The 21,460-nt window shown below is 42.1% G+C and overlaps 1 protein-coding gene across 2 annotated transcripts in view; it reads left to right on the top strand.

Moving 5' to 3' along the window:
- GPR158 (G protein-coupled receptor 158) overlaps positions 1-21,460 on the top strand; it is a 299,322-nt gene that overhangs the window by 269,838 nt on the left and 8,024 nt on the right. The window contains exons 9-11 of one of the 2 annotated variants that reach the window (XM_077268421.1): positions 48-153; positions 2,088-2,234; positions 11,142-11,204. In XM_077268421.1, the coding sequence (XP_077124536.1) occupies positions 48-153; positions 2,088-2,234; positions 11,142-11,204 (316 nt within the window). The remainder of the gene's footprint in view (positions 1-47; positions 154-2,087; positions 2,235-11,141; positions 11,205-21,460) is intronic. The other variant, XM_077268422.1, reaches the window with a different exon arrangement.

Consider the following 21,460-nt stretch of genomic DNA (forward strand, 5'->3'; position numbering starts at 1 on the left):
CTTCGGTTCTTCGAAAGTCTTCATTTCTCAATGTATCCCTGTTACAGGTTTGTGTTTGTGTCAAAACTTCAGCCAGACTGGATGTTGATACTATTTTTTGTTCACACTCATCTGACTGTGACGGTAACGGTTGGATTGCTGCTAATACCCAAGGTAATTATTATCTATATGTGGTGATTTAATAAATAGTATTTACTAAGAATAGGACCAGAAAAATGTGGCTGGCCGCATGGAGCCAAAACTCTGTCCATCTCAATGGCAAATTGTCGCGTGATTTTGTTCAATAATTGTGCGATTATTGTTACACCATTTTTTAAACAATGGTGGTCAATGTCATACACTACATGGGACAAACAGGTAGTCTGACGTAAGACCTGAGTGGTAAAGATTAGATAATACATTTTGAGCTTAGAATATCAATGAGCATACTAACTCACACTAAAAGTCCAAATTCAATTTGGAGACTTATATTTAAAGGGAATCTGTCACCGCCTGGGATGTATAACCAATTAATTTAGGCATACAGTGTCCATAGATGGAAGGAAAAGGTCAGCATTGTAGGGCGCAGGCACGGGATTCCGGTGCCACAACCGCCAGTCACACGGCACTGTAACGTGCATGGGAGGTGGGTGATATTATAATGAAGACAGGACCAGGGATTTCTTCCAGGCACCGCACGCCCAGGAGCCTGGAAGAAATCATTAGCATAAAGAAATATAATAAGTGTCCTCCACAAGACCATTACAATGAGGCACACATGTAGGACTAGTGTAAGATTTCTATCACCTGTATGCCTCATATTAGTAGGTCATATACGTCCCAGGGTGTGACAGATCCCCTGCAAAGCAATGAACCAGAAACTAGAGATGAGCAAATCGATTAGAGAAAAATAAAATCTATCTTGAATTTTACAAATAAAAAATTGAATTTTTTTTTCAACTTGCTTGTGCAAATCCATCAGAATTGCATTTTTCACAATTTGAAAGGGACGGGAAGGGGTTAAAAACATAATAATCAAGATAAATATATAGATAGATATATAGATAGATAGATAGATAGATAGATAGATAGATAGATAGATAGATTTATCTCTCCCCACCTCTGTCAGATGCATTTTTACCATCCAAATTAGACCTTCTGTTTTGCACTGATGAGGGGCAAACAACCTGAAACACGTGTCTGGAAACAGAGTTTCTGCTTTGACTTTTTATTCTAAGTCATGTGGCAAATGCCTGCTAAAGAGGTGACATTGACTTTCAGGATCGATACACCTGAAGACGCTAATTGCACAGTACAACTCTTATACACAGGTCAGACCTGTAATACCTTACAAAGGTCTACCACACCACTACAAGACTTGTAGCACCCCTTTTGAGAGACAATCTAATAATGGTACAAGTAAAATAGAAGGCTATGTAAAGTCGCCTATCTGGAAAAGACAAGCATATTTAGCTTAGAAAAGTAATTGACAAGTGTGTGTGATTCTCCTCCCAAGCAGATAGGTGGTTTGGGTGGCTGTGGCTAAGTAGACATCATAGCAAATTAGAGGTTCGGAAACCAGTTACAGTTGTAGTAATTAAAAGGGTTATTCCTAAGAGTGTATAATATCACCTATCTATAGCTTACCGTACTTAGCGCTGGAGGACCAACATCTGGGACCCCAGCAGTCCTGAGAATGGGTCTTTGGAATCTAGAAATCAGCTCTGTAGAGTCCTGTCTTGACTAGAGGTCTGAATAGAGGTGAATATTAATCTTTTTTTCAACCCCTTCTCGACCCTTTTGAATCAAGCAGAATGATGGCATGGTGAATCCAATTGCAAAATGTGTTTTTTTCTGAAATTCAAGGTGAATATTATTCACCACTAAACAATTCATTCTTCTCTGGCAAAGTCAGGCAAATGCATCTCAGCTCCATACAAGGCACGGGTACAGAGACTAGTCCTGGGGTGCCAGAGCCATGTTCTCAGGATCACTGATGTCCCAATGGTCAGACACTGAGAAAAGGAACCCGAACATTGCAGGCTTCGGTGATACCAATATGTATTCTATTTTTAAACTATTTTTCTATAATTTTGTATTCTTTTCAGTTTTCACACTCACATAATAATCCAAGAGATGACATCGCAGCTGAGGCCTATGAAGATGAGTTGGATATGGGAAGATCTGGGTCTTACCTAAACAGCAGTATCACCTCTGCTTGGAGTGAACACAGTTTGGATCCAGAAGATATAAGGGTATGTTCATACAGCTTACACTTTTATAGATTAATTCCCAAAGAGACCAAAGGAAAAATATAAAAAAAATACAGAATTCTTTGTGCAGTACAGATATCATCAGCCACTCTGATGCCACAAGAAAATAGGCGGCTGTCTGACCCTAAGTTTAACTACCGGTATTTTAGATCTGTGATTTTGCTGTAAAAAAATGGCCAAATCGCAGAGAGGTCACGTGTGACTTGCATTGAAATCTATGGCAAGGGAGTTGCCTGCAACTTGTGACCAGTGGCAGAAATTTTGACACATTTGGGAACAACCTGTGTCGCAAGAGGTCCGTAGGTTGCAATGTGACCCCATAGGAAATCATTAGATATGACGTCCCTATGTAACACTGCTCAACACATGTACCGTGTAGACAAATCTTTACTATTGCCTGGATACTACATCCATTGTAGCCTTACAGACTGTGGCATAGAAGAAAGGTCACATCTGTACTGTGCTTAAAACATGTTGCAGGTTCGAAGTTCAAACACTTGACCTTCAATGATGGGATGTTCCCCAGAGGTCCGGCTCCTGGCAATCAGCTCTTATAGCTGGTGGAAGCTGCTATCAAGTCCACATTTCTTCTGCACCAGCATTGGCTGATAACTATGATATCTTACATCATAGTTGACTATGATATTTTCATTGATTCCTTGAGTGTGAGAGCGCATGTTTCCTGTGACTACCATTTTTGCCTTCTAAAGGAGGTTTTAAATGTGGCAATCTCTTCTATAGATATCATTTGCTTTAACGCGGCTCATGAACAGGGACTATCCTGGTGGGGCAACCCTTTTAAGGATTCTATCCTTTAAAAAAAACCCTACTGCATAATACAATTTTAATTTTTCTAGAGCAATTTAACAACAGAAATCTAAGTTCCAGTTGATTGCTGTAAGCAACAATGACACTGTTCTTGACAGTTATGAAAAATTAGACCAACAATTTTTATTTTAAACGTGTTCATAATAGAACCTTTTTCCGTTTTGTAGCAGCAGTAATCCAACATAGATAGCCGTCCAGGAAAAGATCATTTGTGTATATGTCCTCTATGGTGATGATGTTAGAGTGCTTTGACATTACTCTTTGTTACACATTCGTTGGTCCTGTTGGCGCTTACGTCCAAAATGGGATTCGGGAATATACAGCAATGGGGCCATAGATTATAATGGTGCTAAAAGAGTGAACGTGTGCTCTGACGGGCATCATTTTTGGACGTATACTTAGACATAGTAGACTGCATCTGAGTGTCCACCACCAGTGGGCATATACAGTCGAAAAGTGATGCCCGATAGAGCACATGTTCACTCTGTTGGCACCATTGTAGTCCATGGCCTTGTTGGCACATACGCCCGAATGCCATTTGACATGGAGGGGTTTAGAGGTAAGCCCCGATGGGATGTGACAAATTGTATTGTGAAAGAACCATTACAATTAGGGATGGGCGAACCCTTGAATGTTCGGGTCTGGCTGGCTCGGCCTAATATCTAAAAAAAAAAAAGTTTGGGTCCCAGAACGGAACCCAAACCCAAATTCCATTCAGACAAATGGGAGGCCCAAGCATCCGTTGTTTGCCATGCTGTTATCTGTATGACAGCGCGGCAAGCATGGGCTCTGATTGGCGGTAAGATCATTACCACCAGTCAGAGAGTTGCAGTTCCCACATTGTCAGCTGACAGTGTGAGCCAGCAGCTGTGACCAGCAGTAAAAGGTTACTACCAGCCACAGGCATCAGCTGATGGGAGAGTACTACTCCCATCAGCCTATACCTCCTGTTGCTGGTGGTGACTGCAAGAGCAGGCGTCGCTGATGGGAATATTTATGAGCCAGCACCTGTGCTATAAATATGTGGTGCCCCTGAAGGTCCAGTCACCACAGAGTTACTGCATCTCATCCAGAGGTGTGGTACCCCAACTCTATGGTAAGGAGGGGACACTGTACAGAACCCTAACACTTACACCCAACACCAAGATCTCTCCAGGCCAGGGAGGGATTAGGTAGAAAATGTGGGTGGAGAGTGAGGAGTTGTCAAAGGAGACAGAAGGGAGGAGTTAGAGAATCTGTGAGGAGAGGAAGAGCTGAGCAGACATATGGGTCTGCAGCTCCTGACAGTGAGAAGGGAGAAAGAAAGGATGGAAGCTACCAAAAGAAAGAAAGGGTATTAGGGGCACGGGAAGTGCAGAAACCACCCGTGGGGCCCGCATCTAGGCTGACCAGCATTAGGTGGAGGGACCAGGTTGCAGAAAGGGGAACCGGCCCCAGATCTAGTGGAAGAACAACAGGTCTTAACTAGAAACCTGGAGGCTGTAGCATCTGTAAGAGTCACAGTTACATCCACCCATAACAGGCTAAAAGGGCGGCCGGATAGAACCTAGGGGACTCAGAGGACGTCGCCTGACCAGGTTAATTGTGGCTGGCTTAGGACATTGTGGGTGAGACGTTGGGGAGGAAGAGTGGAAACCAGCGTAGAGAGATGGCCAGGAAAGGCTTATAAAAGGAGGTTCAGGACAGGAGCCCTGAGTTGCTGGAGAGTTTCCTGGACCACTCACCTGGAGGACACAGCACCCAGGCTGGTTCCCAATACCTGAACTCTGAGTAAAACGTGAATACTTCATCTTGATGTGTTGCTCCAAACTCATAAAAAAAAAGTGGGGTCTCTTCTATTTTTGATAACCAGTGCTGGCAAAACTGACAGCTGCCGGCTACAACCCTCAGCTATCAGCTTTATCTTAGCTAGTAATCAAGAATAGAGGTGTTCCCACTCTGTTTTTTTATTATTTAAATAAATAATTTAAAAAATGGCTTGGGGTCCTCCCATTTTTGACAGCCATCCATCTAAAACAGACAGCTGGGGTCTGGTATTCTTAGGCTGGTAAGTGGCCATGAATATTGGTACCCATCCTAAAAATAGCAGCCCACAGCTGCCCGAGAAATGGCACATCTATTACATGTGTCAGTTCTGGCACTGTGCCCGGCTCTTCCCACTTGCCCTATAGTGATGTCAAGTGGGGTTATGGTTGTGGGGTTGATGTCATCTATTTTATGGCCGATGACATCAAGCCAAGGTTTTAGTAATTGAGAGGCATCTATAAGACACCCACATTATTAACCCCTTAGTCATATTGTAATAAAAAAGCCAGAATAAAATCCTTTATTTTAAAGAAAGCCATAGACTCCTTTATGTATACTCACCTTACGCCTAATCCACTGATGCCCATATCACCTGTAAAAAACAGAAAATAATAAACAACAAAAATACTCACCTTACACCTTATCCAATGATGCCCATGACCCCTATAAAAAACAGAAAAATAACAAACAACCATATCCCTCACTTGTCTGATGTAAAGATGGCCCACGATGATCCAGGTGAGAATGTTAGCTAGAGTTCATAGCTGAACCCCGGTGACCTCGCTTACTGCACTGCTGCATGAGAACTTTCTCATGGGAGCTCAGCGCTACGTGCTGCAGGAGAAATTACGCTCTTGTCAATGTGTTCCAGCCAGCGGGGTTCACTGATGTGACCGCTATCCAAATCATCTGGATCGTTGTAGGGCAGTATGGATTATCTTCACATTGGACAGGTGTGGGATATGGCTGTTAATTATTCTAAGGTGAGTCTAACTGTCCTTTTAATATTTTTATTACAAATAAAGGATTTTATTATGGCTGTGTCTGTATTACAATATGACTAAGGAGTTAGTTATGGAGTAATCGTATAGCCGTCTCTCCATTAGTAACCCCTGGGCTTGATGTCAGCAGCCATAAAACAGCTGACAACAAACTCCACAACCATTACCCCACTTGTAACCGTACCAGGGCAAGTGGGAAGAGCCAGGCAAAGCACCAGAATTGGCACATCTAACAAATGTGCCTTTTCTGGGGCGGCTGTGGGCTGCCATTTTTAGGCTGGGGGGTCAAATATCCATGGCCTCTTACCAGCCTGTGAATACCATCCACCACCTGTCTACTTTAGCTTGGCTGGTTGTCAAAAATAAGGGGACCCCATGCCCTTTTATTAAATTATTTAGTTAAATATTTTTTAAAAAAAGTGTGTAGATCCCTCTATTCTTGATAACCAGCCATGATAAAGCTGAAAGCTGATGGTTACAGCTTATGCGAGCTACTCATAATGTGTGTATTTATACTCTAGGCGTTGTACTGTTGAGCATGTGCTGCATTGCGATGAAGTCAGGTGTTTTAGGCTGTGCTCTATTTTGGAATTGTAACATTATTGTGTTTTTATTGATCCATTTATTTCAGTCAATGTGGTATGAGGGCTAGCTTTTTTATGGTATTAGTTGTATTTTTTGATGGCACCATTTTGCAAAACATATACTGTAGCTTTTAGGTGGGGATAGGTTAGGATGCACAGAAAAAATACCTCTAGCAATTCCAACGTTGATTTTTCCTTTTTTTTTCCACTGCATATGCCATGCTGTAAAAGTTTAAAAAAATAATTTTCTTCTAATAGTTGTTAGTTACAAATATGATGATAGGAAATGACCTTTTTTATGGGAAAATAACTCATTTTTGTGTTCCAAGAGCCATCATTTTAGTTTTTCCATCAATCTATCTATATGAGACCTTGTTTTTAGCTAGACAGTTTTCAGTGTTTTTGCCATATATTGTATTTTTGTATATATATATATATATATATATATATATATATATATATATATATATATATATATATATATATATGTGTGTGTGTTATGTACAGTATATGCATTATTTTTCAATTTTTTTTTTCAATTTTTTTTCCAATTGTTGGTGAGGTGCATGTGGGACAGTAGCTTTCACAGATGTGATTTATGGTCTGCACAGTAGCATTTTTAATGAATACTGGAAACAAATAAAAGACAAATTGAAAGTCAATTTGGCATGAACTTCCACTACATATTGTGACACTAATGCATTACCCTGGTCTGTCTTATCGGTAAAAAAAATTTCTCAGAAATCTCACTTGCGTGAACTCATAACAGAGATTGCGTGATTAAAAATTTTAAGTTTTAGAACTTATAGTATTTTAAAGTAGTGTGTGCTATAGCAGACCTTAAGGCCTTTGTAACGTCTTGGCACCCCTTTGTTGCATTATTGCAATGACAGAGGAAGCCTCCTCCCCCTGTCAAGCACTTTAAATGCTGTGTCCCTTGTAACGATAAAGTGGGAAGAACTTAAAGTAATTCTATAATGTACCTGTTCATTATGTGGTTAAATGGTTATAAATAAGTTATCACAGGATAGGTGAGAACTTGCTGATTGCTAGAGGTCCCACCATTGGCATCGCCACCAGTCCGCAGAGCGTAATTCTGTAGGGACATATCGGAATAAAGCCATGGCATTGCAAGCTTGCCAATACACCATTTACAGATGATAAGGTAGCCAAAAATAGCAGTGCTAGGTTACATCCATAAGCCCCAAGACAATGAATAGGGCAGTGTATGTATGAACACTAAGGTTATGTTCACACCTAGCATTTTTGTAGCTTTTTTAATGCATTTTTTTTATACAAATTAAAAGTCGCTTTTTAGAGTACCAACGAAAGCTCTGAGAGTTCAGAAATCTTATGCATGCAATTGCTTGTTTTTTCCTGAAAACTGCTGCTTTTTTGCTAACTGCAACATGTCAATTCTTTCAGCATTTTTGCACCATTTTTTTCACCAAAGAAAGCAATGAAAAATTGCAAAAACGCTACAAAAAATGCATTTTTTATGCTTTTTTGGTAAATTAACCCCTTACTGACCTCGGACGGGATAGTACGTCCGAGGTCAGCTCCCCTGCTTTGATGCAGGGCTCCGCGGTGAGCCCACATCAAAGCCAGGACATCAAAGCCGCTATTAACCTGTTAAATGCCGCTGTCAAACGCAGACAGCGGCATTTAAAGGGAACCTATCACCCCGTTTTTTTCGGTATGAGATAAAAATAATGTTAAATAGGGCCTGAGCTGTGCATTACAATAGTGTAGTTTGTGGACCCCGATTCCCCACCTATGCTGCCGAAATACGTTACCAAAGTAGTCGTTTTCGCCTGTCAATCAGGCTGGTCAGGTCGGATGGGCGTGGTTTCTTCCCCCAGATATTGCGTAGTTTTCCGTTGGTGGCGTAGTGGTGTGCGCATGTCCAAGGTCCCGAATCCTGCACAGGGGTGTGAAAATAGCAGCGATGTCCGTTATTCCATTAGTGGTCGGTGGGCGCGGCCATCTTTCTTTGGCCGCGCGTGCGCAGAAGTGGCGCTCTGCTGGCCGCGGCTTCAGGAAAATGGCCGCCGCGATATCCATCTGCGCACGCGCGGCATCCCGCGGCCATTTTCCTGAAGCCGCGGCCAGCAGAGCGCCGCTTCTGCGCACGCGCGGCCAAAGGAAGATGGCCGCGCCCACCGACCACCAATGGAATAACAGACATCGCTGCTATTTTCACACCCCTGTGCAGGATTCGGGACCTTGGACATGCGCACACCACTACGCCACCAACGGAAAACTACGCAATATCTGGGGGAAGAAACCACGCCCATCCGACCTGACCAGCCTGATTGACAGGCGAAAACGACTACTTTGGTAACGTATTTCAGCAGCATAGGTGGGGAATCGGGGTCCACAAACTACACTATTGTAATGCACAGCTCAGGCCCTATTTAACAGTATTTTTATCTCATACCGAAAAAAACGGGGTGATAGGTTCCCTTTAACTACCGCATCCGGCCGGGCGGCCGGAAATGACGTCATTGCCCACCCCCGTCACATGATCGGAGGTCGGCGATGCTTCAGAATGGTAACCAGAGAGGTCCTTGAGACCTCAATGGTTACAGATCCCCAGCAGCTGTGAGCCCCACCTTGTGGTCGGCGCTCACAGCACACCTGATTTTCTGCTGCATAGCAGCGAACAGCAGATCGCTGCTATGTAGCAGAGCCGATCGTGCTGTGCCTGCTTCTAGCCTCCCATGGAGGCTATTGAAACATGGCAAAAGTAAAAAAAAAGTTAAAAAAAGTGAAGAAAATAAAAAAAATATAAAAGTTTAAATCACCCCCCTTTCGCCCCAATCAAAATAAATCAATAAAAAAAAATAAAACCTACACATATTTGGTATCGCCGTGTTCAAAATCGCCAGATCTATCAATAAAAAAAAAGTATTAACCTGATCGCTAAACGGCGTAACGAGAAAAAAATTTGAAACGCCAGAATTACTTTTTTTAGTCGCCGCGACATTGCATTAAAATGCAATAACGGGCGATCAAAAGAACGTATCTGCACCAAAATGCTATCATTAAAAACAACAGCTCGGCACGCAAAAAATAAGCCCTCACCTGACCCCAGGTCGCGAAAAATGGAGACACTACAAGTATCGGAAAATGGCGCTTTTTTTTTTTGCAAAGTTTGGAATTTTTTTTCACCACTTAGGTAAAAAATAACCTAGTCATGTTAGGTGTCTATGAACTCATACTGACCTGGAGAATCATAATGGCAGGTCAGTTTTAGCATTTAGTGAACCTAGCAAAAAAGCCAAACAAAAAACAAGTGTGGGACTGCACTTTTTTTGCAATTTCGCCGCACTTGGAATTTTTTTCCCGTTTTCTAGTACACGACATGGTAAAACCAATAATGTCGTTCAAAAGTACAACTTGTCCCGCAAAAAATAAGCCCTCACATGGCCAAATTGACGGAAAAATAAAAAAGTTATGGCTCTGGGAAGGAGGGGAGCGAAAAACGAACACGGAAAAATGGAAAATCCCAAGGTCATGAAGGGGTTAAACTAATTTTACGAAACATGTACTGTAGTCAAATGATGCATATAATCTGCAGCAAAAATAAAAAAAGCAGAATAAACAGCTTTTTTTTGGATTACTGACAAGAGGGCAGGTTTTGGCTGCAGAAAAAGATGGAGCTTAAAAGCAAAGAGTCAGAACTATCTCTAGTGGCAAAAACAGAAAGGTGCACATCCCACAGAGAACATCAATGGCTGTGATTGTCAAAGCAATTATTATGTGGAGTTGCGACCTCGATTGTTCAGATTGCGCTTTCTCCTTCTGTACATGGTCCGTGATTTATTTTTTGGGAAATGTTATAGAATTATAGTAATATTAAAAAAAAAATTACTCATCTGGTATATCCCCCCCCGCCGGCCTTTATTTATTGTACTGGAGTGATGATGTTTCGTACATCCATGTGATTGCGGCAGCCAATCATTTGCTGGAATGTGAAGCACTAAAAAAGCAAAGGCCGATAATTGACTACATCCATTACGTGGATCCACAGCATGTTATCAGATAAATGAATAAAGACCGACGGGGACCTTATTGCTTTTTAGAATATACATTAATTTCCTAAATTTTTAAAAGGAACCAGGAGCAACAGAAACCAGACAGTCTGTCATTACAAAATGACTGCTCAAACCAAGCACAGAGGCTCAGTGCAGTTCAGCGCACCTTCACACCTACTTTTCTTTTCATCTGACTCTGCTCTTCTCTGACGCTAAGATCAGGCGCTGTCAATCAAGCTGCCCAAAGATAGACGCACACCTAGTAGGTGGGAAGGTGCACTAAATGGCTTGGTTTGGTTTGAACAATCATTTTGTACTATTCAAACTCTTGGACAATTTCTTGAATATAAGGCATTCATAGAAAGCATGCATTTTTGAAAAGGTGCATGTATTTTGCATTTATCATCATTGATAAAGACAAACTTACAAAATGCAAAACTCTTATGTTTACGTGCGCTAATCAGAGCACTTACTTTATGTGCATTTTTGTTTGTCATAGTCCCTTAGATCAATAGGTGGAGAATTTATTTTGCTGGTTAATATTAAATGATAAAAATGAATGATGAACGCACCCCACAGTTAACTGCACTCATTGATACCTAGTAACATTAGTTTGGTTCTTCGTTTCAGACAACTGATGAAACTGACCAGGGCCGGTCTTATGGCAATGGCTGGGGTGTCAGACATACTCATGTGAGCAGAAATTGCACGTTTTGTCACTTGCACGTGCCTTAGAAGCAATGTAGCCCACCTTATTAGCTACTTCTTTACAGATATGCACTCAATGCTTGATCTAGTTCACCGTCTTCACAATATCGGGAGTGTACATCATATGTGTGCACTTAACTTGGGAATGTTGTGTGACGTCACTGTTTTTCTGCACTGATTGAAATTGCAACACCAAGAAAGAAAAGTTGTGGAATTATGGAAATCACAGGATGGATAAACATGTTACTGATATGTAAATTATAGCAAAATGGAGAAAAAATGTTCTAAACATATTGTTTATTCAGTATCGAGTATGAGCGCCACATTAACAAATCCCTACATTTACACGGCTTGGCTGACATCAATGACGTTATTAATGGTCGTCTGAGGAATGTTCTGCTGCACTGAATGATCTTGGGCAAATCATTCCATGCACCAAACCTGTACTACAGGTATCCATACTAGACACTAGGCATTAACTATGAGGCGGTGAGCTGATTTCTCATTGCTTTTCTTTACCCATGTGACTATGTGTGGAAAAATGGCAGAAAAAATAAATCTCTTTCTACCAGTAGAATTAAACGTTTGTCAGCTCCCCGCGACACAATTGCAGGGTGCCTATGGGTTGCTATGATAGCTATTAATGAAGAGCAAACTTTCACGCACAGTGTAGGAAAGACTAAGTGCAACATGAAGGGATAAGGAGAAGAGAACTCAACACTAGGGAAGAGGGAAGTGGAAACCGCTAGGCAGATCTAATGTCATCCTGTCTGCCCTAACGTCCCTATATAGGTTCTGCACCTATTGCCGAGCAGAATACCTAAACCCTGCCTGACCCTAGCAGTAAGCCCTGCATAGGGAAAGATAGGATAAGCACTAGTCAATCACCACTACAAATAAAGACAGGTGGGATGCACAAACAAGGGGAACACTTAGCTTGAGTAGACTCATAGAGAAACACAGACTTCCTTCAAACACCAAAGAGTAATATAGCCGACTGCTATATCTCCATGCCTGAACAGGGTGATGGAAATATCACCAGCAACTACCAGCAGCAAGCTGGAAGTTATAAAGACCCGGTCCCAGGTGTGTCCAATAGAGTAGAAGGAAGGTTGCCACTGAGTCCTAGAGTCAGAAGGACCAGGAAGAAGTGTGCAAAGCAAACTGCTGAGACCTTCTGCAGTAAGATGCAGTGCGACGGTCTGCAGCCTCTGACACATCCATGACGCAAATGTACTCGGGTGTTATCTAAGCATGCTTGTGTGCTAAGTGTCTTCAGTGTGCTCGAATAATATGTTTGCGTCCCCACTGTAGCAGCCACAACACATGCAGGGATTGCCTAACAAACAGGCTATCATTGCAACCCATAGGCACCCTGCAATTGTATCTCAGGGAGCTGATGAACGTTTAGTTCTACCGGTAGAAAGATACTCAGGAGATAAGGAGACTAACAGTAATAATGAAGGTGAAATATATATATATATATATATATATATATATATATATATATATATATACACAGGGTGGTCGAAAAGTAGGTGGACAGTATGTGTAATAGGGTTATGAAGGCGGAGATTTATAAAACATGGTGTAAAGTGAAACTGACTCAGTTGCCCTTAGTGTCATGATCTCCATGGCCAGAGAACTAGCATAAGCCTCTATAGGAACAAGCTCTTGGAAGATGTAACTATACTGACCATGAACTAAACCTACCGCATCATCTAGAAGTAGCCAGGTAGCATGTCCTACTTTTTATCCCTATATGCCCAGCGCCGGCCGGAGAACTAAATAATGCTAGCAGAGGGAAATATAAGACCTGACTCACCTCTAGAGAAATGCCCAAAAAAAAGGAGACAGAGGCCCCCCACATATATTGGCGGTGATATGAGATGAAACAACAAACGCAGCAGGAAAATAGTTTTAGCAAATTTGAGGTCCGCTTTCTAGATAGCAGAAGACAGAAAGCATACTTTCATGGTCAGTAGAAAACCCTAACAAAACACATCCAGAAATTACTTTAGGACTCTGGCATTAACTCATGATACCAGAGTGGCAATTCCTGATCAACAAGAGCTTTCCAGACACAGTAACGAAACTGCAGCTGTGAACTGGAACCAAAATACAAAAACAAAACATGGACGAATGTCCAACTTATCTAGTAGATGTCTGGGAGCAGGAACAAGCACAGAGAGGCTTCTGATAACATTGTTGACCGGCAAGCATCTAACAGAGAAGCCAGGTTATATAGCGACACCCAGATCTAATCAGAACAGGTGAACAGGGAAGATGATGTCACAAGTTCAATTCCACCAGTAGCCACCGGGGGAGCCCAGAATCCAAATTCACAACAGTACCCCCCCCTCAAGGAGGGGGCACCGAACCCTCACCAGAACCACCAGGGCGATCAGGATGGGCCCTATGAAAGGCACGAACCAGATCAGAGGCATGAACATCAGATGCAGTGACCCAAGAATTATCCTCCTGGCCATATCCCTTCCACTTGACCAGATACTGGAGTCTCCGTCTGGAAACACGGGAGTCTAGGATTTTTTCCACAACGTACTCCAACTCACCCTCAACCAACACCGGAGCAGGAGGCTCAACGGAAGGCACAACCGGTGCCTCATACCTGCGCAATAACGACCGATGAAAAACGTTATGAATAGAAAAGGATGCAGGGAGGTCCAAACGGAAGGAAACAGGGTTAAGAATCTCCAATATTCTATACGGACCGATGAACCGAGGCTTAAACTTAGGAGATGAGACCCTCATAGGGACAAAACGAGAAGACAACCACACCAAATCTCCAACACAAAGCCGAGGACCAACACGACGGTGACGGTTGGCAAAAAGCTGAGTCTTCTCCTGGGACAACTTTAAATTGTCCATCACCTGCCCCCAGATATGATGCAATCTCTCCACCACCGCATCCACTCCAGGACAATCCGAGGATTCCATCTGACCGGAGGAAAATCGAGGATGGAACCCCGAATTACAGAAAAACGGGGAAACCAAGGTGGCAGAGCTGGCCCGATTATTGAGGGCGAACTCCGCCAATGGCAAAAAAGCAACCCAATCATCCTGGTCAGCAGACACAAAACACCTCAGATATGTCTCCAGGGTCTGATTAGTCCGCTCGGTCTGGCCATTAGTCTGAGGGTGAAAAGCAGACGAAAAAGACAAATCTATGCCCATCCTAGCACAAAATGCCCGCCAAAATCTAGACACAAATTGGGTTCCTCTGTCAGAAACGATATTCTCAGGAATACCATGCAAACGAACAACATTTTTAAAAAACAGGGGCACCAACTCGGAAGAAGAAGGCAATTTGGGCAGGGGAACCAAATGAACCATCTTAGAAAAACGGTCACACACCACCCAGATGACAGACATCTTCTGAGAAACAGGCAGATCTGAAATAAAATCCATCGAGATGTGTGTCCAAGGCCTCTTAGGAATAGGCAAGGGCAACAATAATCCACTAGCCCGAGAACAACAAGGCTTGGCCCGAGCACAAACGTCACAAGACTGCACAAAGCCTCGCACATCTCGTGACAGGGAAGGCCACCAGAAGGATCTTGCCACCAAATCCCTGGTACCAAAAATTCCAGGATGACCTGCCAACGCAGAAGAATGCACCTCAGAGATGACTTTACTGGTCCAATCATCAGGAACAAACAGCCTATCAGGCGGACAACGATCCGGTCTATCCGCCTGAAACTCCTGCAAGGCCCGCCGCAGGTCTGGAGAAACGGCTGACAAGATAACTCCCTCCTTAAGAATACCTGTGGGGTCAGAGTTGCCAGGTGAATCAGGCTCAAAACTCCTAGAAAGGGCATCCGCCTTAACATTCTTAGAACCTGGTAGGTACGATACCACAAAATTAAACCGAGAAAAAAATAATGACCAGCGCGCCTGTCTAGGATTCAGGCGCCTGGCGGTCTCAAGATAAATCAAATTTTTGTGGTCAGTCAATACCACCACCTGATGTCTGGCCCCCTCGAGCCAATGGCGCCACTCCTCAAACGCCCACTTCATGGCCAAAAGCTCCCGATTCCCAACATCATAATTCCGCTCAGCGGGCGAAAATTTACGGGAAAAGAAGGCACAAGGCCTCATCACGGCGCAGTCAGAACTTTTCTGCGACAACACTGCCCCAGCTCCGATCTCAGAAGCGTCGACCTCAACCTGAAAAGGAAGAGTCACATCAGGCTGACGCAACACAGGGGCAGAAGAAAAACAGCGCTTAAGCTCCTGAAAGGTCTCCACAGCATCAGGGGACCAATTAGCAACATCAGCACCCTGTCTAGTCAAATCGGTCAATGGCTTAACGACATCCGAAAAACCAGAAATAAATCGACGATAAAAGTTGGCAAAGCCCAAAAATTTCTGAAGACTTTTAAGAGAAGAGGGCTGCGTCCAATCACAAATAGCTTGAACCTTGACAGGATCCATCTCAATGGAAGAGGGAGAAAAAATATATCCCAAAAAGGAAATTCTCTGAACCCCAAAAACGCACTTAGAACCCTTGACACACAGAGAATTAGACCGCAAAACCTGAAAAACCCTCTTAACTTGCCGGACATGAGAGTCCCAGTCATCCGAAAAAATCAGAATATCATCCAGATACACTATCATAAATTTATCCAAAAAATCGCGGAAAATATCATGCATAAAGGACTGGAAGACTGAAGGGGCATTAGAAAGACCAAAAGGCATCACCAAATACTCAAAGTGGCCCTCGGGCGTATTAAATGCGGTTTTCCACTCATCCCCCTGCCTGATCCGCACCAAATTATACGCCCCACGGAGATCAATCTTAGAGAACCACTTGGCCCCCTTTATGCGAGCAAACAAATCAGTCAGCAACGGCAATGGGTATTGATATTTAACCGTGATTTTATTCAAAAGCCGATAATCAATACATGGTCTCAAAGAGCCGTCTTTTTTTGACACAAAGAAAAAACCGGCTCCTAAGGGAGATGACGATGGACGAATATGTCCCTTTTCCAAGGACTCCTTTATATATTCTCGCATAGCAGCATGTTCAGGCACAGACAGATTAAATAAACGACCCTTTGGGTATTTACTACCCGGAATGAAATCTATAGCACAATCGCACTCACGGTGCGGAGGTAGTGAACCAAGCTTGGGTTCTTCAAAGACGTCACGATAGTCAGACAGGAACTCAGGGATTTCAGAGGGGATAGATGATGAAATGGACACCAAAGGTACATCCCCATGAGTCCCCTTACATCCCCAGCTCAACACAGACATAGCTCTCCAGTCAAGGACTGGGTTGTGAGACTGCAGCCATGGCAATCCCAGCACCAAATCCTCATGTAGATTATACAGCACTAGAAAACGAATAGTCTCCTGGTGATCCGGATTAATACACATAGTCACTTGTGTCCAGTATTGTGGTTTATTATTAGCCAATGGGGTGGAGTCAATCCCCTTCAGAGGAATAAGAGTTTCCAAAGGCTCTAAATCATACCCACAACGATTGGCAAAGGACCAATCCATAAGACTCAAAGCGGCGCCAGAGTCGATATAGGCGTCAGTAGTAATAGATGACAAAGAGCAAATCAGGGTCACAGACAAAATAAATTTAGACTGTAAAGTGCCAATGGAAACAGATTTATCAAGCTTTTTAGTACGTTTAGAGCATGCTGATATAACATGAGTAGAATCCCCACAATAGAAACACAACCCATTTTTCCGTCTAAAATTCTGCCGCTCGCTTCTGGACAGAATTCTATCACACTGCATGCTTTCTGGCGTCTTCTCAGTGGACACCGCCAGATGGTGCACTGGTTTGCGCTCCCGCAGACGCCTATCGATCTGAATGGCCATTGTCATGGACTCATTCAGACCCGCAGGCACAGGGAACCCCACCATAACATCCTTAATGGCATCAGAGAGACCCTCTCTGAAAGTAGCCGCCAAGGCACACTCATTCCACTGAGTAAGCACAGACCATTTACGGAATCTTTGGCAGTAAATTTCAGCTTCATCTTGCCCCTGCGATAGGGACATCAAAGTTTTTTCTGCCTGAAGTTCCAAATGAGGTTCCTCATACAGCAAGCCCAAGGCCAAAAAAAACGCATCCACATTGCGCAACGCAGGATCCCCTGGTGCCAATGCAAAAGCCCAGTCTTGAGGGTCGCCGCGGAGCAAGGAAATCACAATCCCAACCTGCTGTGCAGGGTCTCCAGCAGAACGAGATTTCAGGGACAAAAATAGCTTACAATTATTTCTAAAATTCTGAAAGCTAGATCTATTCCCTGAGAAGAATTCCGGCAAAGGAATTCTCGGCTCAGATACCGGAGCATGAATAATAAAATCTTGCAAATTTTGTACTTTCGTGGTGAGATTATTCAAACCTGCAGTTACACTCTGAAGATCCATTATTAACAGGTGAACACAAAGCCATTCAAAGATTATAAGGAGAGAGAAAAAAAAGAAAGACTGCAGCATAGACAGACTGGCAAGTGATCCAATTAAGAGCACAGAAAAAAAAAAAAAAAAAAAAAAAAAAACTCTCAGCAGACTTCTTATTTCTCTCCTTTCTCAGCCAAGGATTTTAACCCTTTAGTGGGCCGGTCAAACTGTCATGATCTCCATGGCCAGAGAACTAGCATAAGCCTCTATAGGAACAAGCTCTTGGAAGATGTAACTATACTGACCATGAACTAAACCTACCGCATCATCTAGAAGTAGCCAGGTAGCATGTCCTACTTTTTATCCCTATATGCCCAGCGCCGGCCGGAGAACTAAATAATGCTAGCAGAGGGAAATATAAGACCTGACTCACCTCTAGAGAAATGCCCAAAAAAAAGGAGACAGAGGCCCCCCACATATATTGGCGGTGATATGAGATGAAACAACAAACGCAGCAGGAAAATAGTTTTAGCAAATTTGAGGTCCGCTTTCTAGATAGCAGAAGACAGAAAGCATACTTTCATGGTCAGTAGAAAACCCTAACAAAACACATCCAGAAATTACTTTAGGACTCTGGCATTAACTCATGATACCAGAGTGGCAATTCCTGATCAACAAGAGCTTTCCAGACACAGTAACGAAACTGCAGCTGTGAACTGGAACCAAAATACAAAAACAAAACATGGACGAATGTCCAACTTATCTAGTAGATGTCTGGGAGCAGGAACAAGCACAGAGAGGCTTCTGATAACATTGTTGACCGGCAAGCATCTAACAGAGAAGCCAGGTTATATAGCGACACCCAGATCTAATCAGAACAGGTGAACAGGGAAGATGATGTCACAAGTTCAATTCCACCAGTAGCCACCGGGGGAGCCCAGAATCCAAATTCACAACACCTTAGCAACCAATCAGATTCCACCTTTCATTTTCCAAAGAGTCTGCGAAGAGTGAAAAGTGGAATCTGATTGGTTGCTAAGGGCAACTGAGTCAGTTTCACTTTACACCATGTTTGATAAATCTCCCCCTTCATAACCCTATTACACATACTGTCCACCTACTTTTGGACAACCCTGTATATATACATATATTTACAGTGGGTACGGAAAGTATTCAGGCCCCTTTACACTTTTCCCTCTTTGTTTCATTACAGCCATTTGGTAAATTCAAAAAAGTTCATTTTTTTCTAATTAATGCACACTCTGCACCCTGTCTTGACTTAAAAATACAGAAATTTAGTAATTTTTGCAAATTTAAAAAAAAAGAAAAACTGAAATATCACATGGTCAATAAGTATTCAGACCCTTTGCTCAGACACTCATATGTAAGTCACATGCTGTCCATTTCCTTGTGATCCTCCTTGAGATGGTTCTGCTCCTCCATTGGAGTCCAGCTGGGTTTAATTAAACTGATAGGAATTGATGGCTGTCCACCAACGTTCACCATCCAACCTGATGGAACTGGAGAGGATCTGCAAGGAAGAATGGCAGAGGATCCTCAAATCCAGGTGTGAAGAACTTGTTGCATCATTCCCAAGAAGACTCATGGCTGTACTAGCTCAAAAGGTGCTTCTACTCAATACTGAGCAAAGGGTCTGAATACTTATGACCATGTGATATTTCAGTTTTTCACCTTTTTACAAATTTGCAAAAATTTCTGTTTTTTTCAGTCAAGATGGGGTGCAGAGTGTACATTAATGAGAAAAAAAAATTAACTTTTTTGAATTTACCAAATGGCTGCAATGAAACAAAGAGTGAGAAATTTAAAGGGGTATGAATACTTTCCGTACACACTGTACTGTATATAAAAATTAGAATCACCCTCTTTTTCTCCCATTAAAAATAGAGAAATAAAAAAATATAAAAATAAATACTTATGTGGTATCTCCCCATTCAAAAAAGTCTGATACATCAAGATATACAAATAATTAATCCAATTGGTAAACACCATAAAGAGAAAAAGAGAAAAAAAATAGAAATGTCAGAATTGTGGTTTTTTTTGGACACTGCAACAAATGCAATAAGAAGCACTCAAAAACTCCATATCTACCCTCAAATGGTATCAATAAAGCATAAATTTGCGCCATAAAAAATAAGCCCTCGCACAGCCCCATTGACTGAAAAATTAAAACATTACTGGACTTTGAAAATGTCGACATAAGCAAGATTTTGTTTTCATGAATTTCCAAATTTTTGTTCACCCTTTAAATTAAAAAAAAAAATAGTCATGCCTGGTATGTCCATAATCATACTGACCTGTGGAATCATATTGCCATGTTATTGTTACTGTACAATGAACTGTGTAAACACAAAATTCCAAAAACAGTTGTGGCATTTTCTTTTTCAAATTCCTGGAATATTTTTCCCATTTTTCAGTTCATTATATTTTAAAATAGAGATTGTAATTCAAAATGACATCTTGTCTTGCAAAAAACAAACTTTCATACTGGTATGTCAATGGAAAAAAGAAGTCTTGGCTCTTGGAAGAGGGGGATGAAAAAACTAAAGTGCAAAAATGGAAAATCGCCATGTCAGGAAGGGGTTAATTAAAAAAAATTAAAGTTATTGACCTTGGTACACAGTAATAAAAAAAACACAAGAACAAACTGCTGTTTCCTTAAAGCAAAAAATAGATATGTCCTTAAACTGTTAGATTTCTGTAAGTGTTCCAAAATGATATTTAAAGCTAAGATAATTTCACTTTGATTGATTTATTATTCATTTATTCCCACTTCAAAGTAAGAGTATAAAATGCGCTGTGAAAAGTAGTAAAATCAGATAAGCATTCTTGACTTGATCAAAATAAAAAGTGAATAGATTAACTATTATAATTTTAAACCAATTGTTTAAATCAGGTTTTTATGATAAATATATATTTTTTTACATTTTGCCAATTTTTTTTTTCAATTTACTGCACGCATTGGCCATAATAGCTATAGTAGATTCATACTTCCTGTTCTGTCAGGAAGTTCACATGTACAGTATGTTAGCAGCAACCAGTGGCGTAACTAGAGTCTGACAGGCCCCAATGCAAAATTTGGACCTGGGCCCACCCCCCTTCCCTGCATGTCAGTCAGATGTATGGGCCCTTGTAGCATTCTAAATCCTATAAGAACATACATGCTGTCCCTCCTATCACGTAGCAATGTCCCCCATCCTGGGCCTTTTCCTGGAATATACTGTATGCTCCCCATCCTGGTATTTATGCCTCTGATCCTAAGCCTCGTCCAGGTATATATGCCCCACATCCAGGTTTTATTCCTGGTATATATGTCCCCTATCCTTGTATATATGCCCCCCATCCTGATATATATGTCCCCCATCCTGGGCCCCTTCCTAGTATATAAGTCCCCCATCTTGGTATATAAACCCCTCATCCTGGGTTCTTTCTTTGTATATATGTCCCTCATCCTTTTATATATGCCCTCACCCTGGTATATGTGTCCCCCATCTGGGAATATATGTTCCCATCCTGTTACATATCTCCCCCATCCTGGTATATATGTTCCCCATCCTGGTATATACACCCCTCATCCTTGGTTCCTCTTTTGTATATATGTCTCCCATCCTGGTATATATGTTCCCCATTCTGTTAAATATCTCCCCATCTTAGTATATATGTCCCCCATCCTGATATGTACAACCCCCATTTTGTGTTCCTTCTTTGTAAATATGTCCCCTATCCTTTTATATATGCTCCTATCCTGATATATATGTCCCCCATCCTGGTATATATGTTCCCCATCCTGGGCCCATCCTGGTATATATGTCCTCCATCGTAGTATATATGTTCCCCAT

Source organism: Ranitomeya variabilis, chromosome 6, assembly GCF_051348905.1.
Source record: "Ranitomeya variabilis isolate aRanVar5 chromosome 6, aRanVar5.hap1, whole genome shotgun sequence".
NCBI lineage: Eukaryota > Metazoa > Chordata > Amphibia > Anura > Dendrobatidae > Ranitomeya > Ranitomeya variabilis.